The sequence below is a fragment of the Tupaia chinensis genome, unplaced genomic scaffold, assembly GCF_000334495.1.
Source record: "Tupaia chinensis unplaced genomic scaffold, TupChi_1.0 Scaffold143599_1, whole genome shotgun sequence".
NCBI lineage: Eukaryota > Metazoa > Chordata > Mammalia > Scandentia > Tupaiidae > Tupaia > Tupaia belangeri.
This window is the reverse complement of record NW_006203445.1, coordinates 795337-800663: the sequence shown is the minus strand read 5'-3', so window position 1 is coordinate 800663 and position 5327 is coordinate 795337. Positions and strand designations below refer to the sequence as shown.

At 56.4% G+C, this 5327-nt stretch overlaps 1 protein-coding gene and 1 long non-coding RNA gene across 4 annotated transcripts in view; one reads left to right on the top strand and one right to left on the bottom strand.

Moving 5' to 3' along the window:
* KNCN (kinocilin) overlaps positions 1-1586 on the top strand; it is a 3653-nt gene extending 2067 nt beyond the window's left edge. The window contains exons 3-4 of one of the 2 annotated variants that reach the window (XM_006164240.1): positions 562-636; positions 1507-1586. In XM_006164240.1, the coding sequence (XP_006164302.1) occupies positions 562-636; positions 1507-1586 (155 nt within the window). Of the gene's footprint in view, positions 1-535; positions 637-1506 lie in introns of both variants that reach the window. The other variant, XM_027766605.1, reaches the window with a different exon arrangement.
* Positions 1-5321, bottom strand: part of LOC102491427 (uncharacterized) — a 13547-nt gene extending 8226 nt beyond the window's left edge. The window contains exons 1-2 of one of the 2 annotated variants that reach the window (XR_336819.3): positions 5060-5321; positions 4696-4737 (exon numbers count right to left, since the gene is read on the bottom strand). This is a non-coding gene — a long non-coding RNA (uncharacterized LOC102491427). The remainder of the gene's footprint in view (positions 1-4695; positions 4738-5059) is intronic. The other variant, XR_003547137.1, reaches the window with a different exon arrangement.
* Positions 5322-5327: the final 6 nt, after the last annotated feature.

The following is a 5327-nucleotide window of genomic DNA, read 5'->3' as shown; positions in this document are numbered from 1 at the left end:
GCCCCCGGGGGTGGGGCTTTGACCCCCAGTGCCTACGAGCCAGCCCACGTGTGAGACCGCTCCTGGCCGCGCGTGCAGGAGTTGCTGTGCGTGTATTGTGCAGCCGTCGTCATGGCTACGGTGTAGCGGGATCCAGCCTGCCGCCTGCCAAACCAGCTCAGGGGCCAGCGGAGTCCACCTCCTTTGAGAGATTTTCCATCTCCCCAAAGCCCCCTCTTCTTCCCTGAACCCCATGAAAGCCCCCTATCTCCCTAAGCCCCCAGGCCTCTGTGTGGCTCCCCCACCTCTCCTCTGCAACCCATGGACACCCATCAGTTCTGTGGGGCTTTACGAACCCCCAGTTCTCCCCAGAACCCCTGTGTCCTTTGAAATCTGCCGTCATTTCCTTCAAGGCCCCTTTCTCCTGCCTCAGCCCAGGTCGTGTGGAAGACCTGCAGGAACGCATGGAGCAAAGACAGCGGTAGGGCTGGAGATTAGAGCAGGCAGGACTTCCTGTCCCAAGCTGGGCTTGACTTGGAATCGGCTCAGTAACCAGGGAGCTGGGGTGGTCTCGTCCCGCAGGGAGCCTGAGAATCCACCCTCATCCAGGGCCAGACCACACGGAGGGAAGATCCAGCTCCAATGGCAATAAGGAGGGTAAGTTCCAGAAATTCCAGGCCCATCATCCATCTTTCCTCTCTGAGCAGCTCTGTGGGGTCCAGGGAGAGGACTTGAGGGGAACAGAGAAGGAGCTGCCCCACCCCAGGGAGCCAGGAAACTCGAGCATTTCTTCCACTCTTCGGTCAGACCCTTCTTGACTCCAGTGGAGCCACTCTCCTCTAGCTGTTCCAGCAAGCCTCACTGCCCTTCCCCTCCCCTAGGTCCCAGGGCCCCATTTCCCCTCTCCCTTGGTGGAACCTGGCTCCAAAGCCAGTGCCTGAAACTGGGCGTCTGCTTGCTCCTGCATCCCCACACACTGAGCAACTCCAGACTCAGACTCCAGGGGTCTGCCCAGCACGGCTCTGCGGCCAGTGGTAGGACGCCCGATTCTTGGCAGAGTCCCCATTCCAGGCACTGTTCCAAGCCCTTTACACCCCCTGGCTTAAGTCTCCCAACAACTACATGAGGGAGGGGCTGTCATTCTCTTCATTCTTGTTTACGGACAACCAAGGCAGGGGAGCCTAAAGGAGGTGCACACAGCCAGGATGTGGTCAACCCCGAGCTCTATCCAGGTGGTCGGCTCCAGAGTCCTGCCCCTGCCCCACGCCATGCTGCCATCCTCTTCAAGGGCCATCCACCCATGGGTGTCTCTTCAAGCTGGCTGAACCTGGATTATGGGACCTGGCCTTGCACCCCGGCCTTCTCTCTCTCCCACCTAAGGCTCTTTCCTTCTCTCCCTGTTCTAGCCTTGTTCTGCCCCAGGTTCATCGAGCACCCCAACCCCTGGTCCCTTTGAATTTATCTGACCCCAACAGCTCTATAGGGACCTCTCTACTCAGAACCTGCTGTCTCTGGTCTCTCCTCCAGGAACCCGCAGCAGCCTGTCCACCGTGAGCAGAACCCTGGAGAAGTTGAAGCCAGGGGGCCGTGGGACTGGGGATGGCTGAGGCGTGGGCTGAGCGGCTGCCTCTGCCCTGAGCTGCCCTCCCTGCCTGCCTGTGACTTGTATCTCACAGCCCTCCTGGGCCCATGTTAGGAGCTCCAAACTTGAGATGAACCAGGCCCTGGAGACACCGGCCCTACATTCGCCCAGGCCAAGGCCCTTTAGAACGGACCGCACTGGTGCTGGCTGGAACAAAAGCCAGGTGTCTCCAGAGCTCCCGCAGGCTCCCTTGTTCCAGGCCCTTAACCTGCTTTTTCTTTCTGGACTGCAGCTCAGCCTCCTTCCCTTTTGGATCTACTGACTTGTTACTCTGGAGTTTGGGCCCCAGGTCTCTGAGTAGAACTGACTATGCCCTAGTCTCTGTGGCCTTCATCCTAGAAGCAGGCCACAAGCCCACAGGAGACAGGGCCCTGGGTTGAACCCCTTGTCCCACAGGGCGTGGCCTGGCATCTAGCGCTCACGAAGCAGCTATAGGAGCCAGAACAGATGCCTTCAGGGTATGGAAAACGCCTGGGCAGGTCCCCAGAGCCAGGCCCTGAAGTGCAGGGAACCAGATGATATGTCCTTGAGGGACCCCTGGTCCCTGGAGAAGGGAAACTCAACAGAAACTATCATCCTTGATAGGAGCCAAGGTGAGGCGCCAGCCTGGCCTGGGGGTCAGCGGTGGCATCTGAGTGGAGGTCTGCTCTGAGACTCAGCATTTAACTCCGCCATGTGAGCCTTCTCGTGACTGACTCCAGATGACCCCTGTAGCTGCCCTCCACTCCCTGCCCAGTCTTTGCTCCCTGAGCAAGCTAAGCACACTCATGCCTCCAAACCTTGCCTGGGTTCTGCCTGTGTTCTGGAGGGCCCCGCTCCTTGCGGCCTCTCTTAAAGACCCAGTTCAAAACGTCCCCTGACCTCATGCTCTCCTCATCCTCACTGAATATAGTCCCTTTTTCTAGTCCCTAGCACTGGACAGGGCACACAGTATCTACTCAATAAATATTAGTGGCTTAAATTTAATGTAAAAGAATTCCTCGGCTTTCCCTGGAGAGCCACTTCGAAGCCTCATTAAGTCCAGAGCAGGGCACGAAGTCCAGAGCAGGAAGGCCTGGGTGTGTATGGCCAGGCAGAAAGCATGGCTCCTCCCTCCACACCTGTACCCTCCAGGGGCAGCAGAGTGGTTTGACTTCTAGATACACTTGCTCCACGTGGCCTCTGGCCTTGTTTGGTCTCATTCCTCATTCTTCCAGGACCGGCACTGATGACACCTCTTCCTCAAAGCCTCCCCTGACTTGCTATGTGCCCCAGGCTTCCCTCCATCACAGCCCAACCACTCCTGATGGCCTGTGTATTTTTTCCCCTCTTGAGAGTAGGAGCAGAGGGTCAGGTACACAGAAGGCACACAGTGAGTGCTGGAAAACAGGTCAAAATTGGAGAGCCCATCTCACTACACACAGCGGACACTGAGGTCACGCTCAGGAAAAAGGATTCATCACATTCCACGGAGAAAGGACGTGGAGCCTGGCCTTGCACCCAGGTCTCCTATGGCTCCCCACCCAAGGCTCTTTCCTCTGCCATCCTTTGTGCAGGCTGGAGGTCAACTCCCTGACCACAGCAGGACAGACTGCCACGAAGGGGCTGAATTCACATCTGCAGAGACTTTGGTCCCTCCAGTCTGAGGGAAGTTGCCTTTCTTTTTCTTGGTCATTTTTCATTTTATTGCCAGAAGGTATATGTGCTCACCAACTAAAGAGAGAGAGAGAAAAAGAGAGACAGACTCCCCCGGGGGCATGGCTATGCCACAATCCCTTTTTCTCTGTTTCTTCATCCCATCGGAATTTTCAAGCTGTAAGGGTCAGAATTCAAACAGCAGTGGGCCACGAGAGGTCTGGGTTTCTACACACAGGCTTACCCACTGTGCTTTGGGACGGGGCCTCCATCCTCCTTTCCTTCAATCTCCCTCACACACATTAGGCCTGGGGGCTCCTCCTAGATCAGCGAGGAGACCCTTCCTTTTAGCCATCTGCAGGCCTCACCTGAGTGCCCCAAAGAGATGCCGAGGGTGGAAGGCTGGGAGTCAGAGAGCCTGAGCTGTAGGGAGGGTGGTTGCTCCTCCCCACCACTAGCAACCTCTTCCAGCCACGATCCCCCTAAGGCAAGGCTACAGTATCCCGATGCCTGGCAGAGAGGTGCTGGGGACAGGCATGGAATAAATTAAGGGATAAGTATATAAAAAGGCAAGAACTGGTGGGGTAGAGATTAAGGTAGCTGAATCCCACATGACCAAATGCACGGTTCAAGTCCCAGACCTGGTGTCTTGAAAAACACACTGGGTACGTGTGTGTGAGCCCAACATCCTGAGAGGAGAATGGAGAAGGAACTGTGGTGTGGCCATCCCCCCTGGGGGAATGATTTCTCATTCTCTTTCTCTCTCTGAGTGCATGCACTCTACAGCAAAACTTAAAGAAGGAAAAACAAAACCAAAAGAAAATAAAAATAACTATGCCCATTGGGGAAGAACTGGGTGAGGCTTCGAATTCAAAAGACCCTTGAAACTAGGTGGGATTTTGGAGGCCTGGGACTATAGTTTTTCTCATTTTACCTGCTGCAGGCTTCCGGAAACCTCCTCCTCTCTATTCTAGACAAATGTCCAGCTACTCCACGCACCCACAGGGATGGTCCAGGTGGAGACCATGCTTTCTCCCCTTGTGCTCTGAGAAAATGTGAGGTTAGGCCAAGCTGGCAGGGTGGGACAGTAGGCAAAGTTAGCAGGGAGTGCTCTTTCACCTCAGAGCAGCAACATTTCAGCAAGGAGGGGACTGTGGACAGGGACAAGCCATTGCCCTCAGCTCTTTCTTCAGTCTGGTCAATGAATGAAATTGGATCTTTCCAATTTCCATGCTCTGAGCCCTGGACTGTGGCTATGCCTGGCCCAGGGCTGGGTACCGGGGAATGATCCAGCAACGAACAGAGGTGGAGAGTGAGTGGTCCAGGCAGTCACATGGCCCTGGGTAGACCTGGAGGAGGACTGTCCAGGCAAGAGTCTCCAGATAAGATTCCCATCCTGGAAGGCCCCCAGAGGCTCGTGGGGCTGGAGGCTCCGAGTTCTTGGGCCTCAGTTTCCTCACCTGCGAATGGAGGATGATTGCGACACCTCCCTCACAGGCCACCTTCGAAGGAGGAGAAAATGAATGATGGAAGAGGCTGGAGGAGATACTCTTCCAGCTGAACTCTCCGGGTCTGGAAAATCCGTGCCCAGATCTCCGCCCACCCCACTCCCGTCCTCTCATCGAAATCCATCCTGGAGATGGGCACTCTGCCCGCCTCTCTCCCCTCTTCCTCACCCCAAGGAGCTCTTAGGACTCCCACCGGGAGACTCAGCCCCTATATGGTCTCGTGGCCACGCCCCTTTCTAGGGGGCAGGATTGGAGGAGGCTGATTGGGGAAGGGGTGCTGAAAACAAGCCCCATCCTTGGAAAAAGATCTTCCTACCCTTCACAGCTCCAGTTGGGAATCTTTCTGAGGCTGAAGGCGGAGCCGGTGCGACCTGTACGCCTGGCGCTGGAGTGAGTGCAAGGTTTCATGCTGGGCTGTGCAGAGTGCAGATGGGACGGGGCGGCCGGGCGGGCTAGGAGTTACCTGCGCCGGTGCTTGAGACGCGCAAAACGAGCAGCGGAGGGCCAAGGGAGGCGCGGAGCGGGAGAGGGGAAGGACTTGGTGAGAACGTCGTCACCCCATGCTGGAAGGGGAGCCGAAGGTC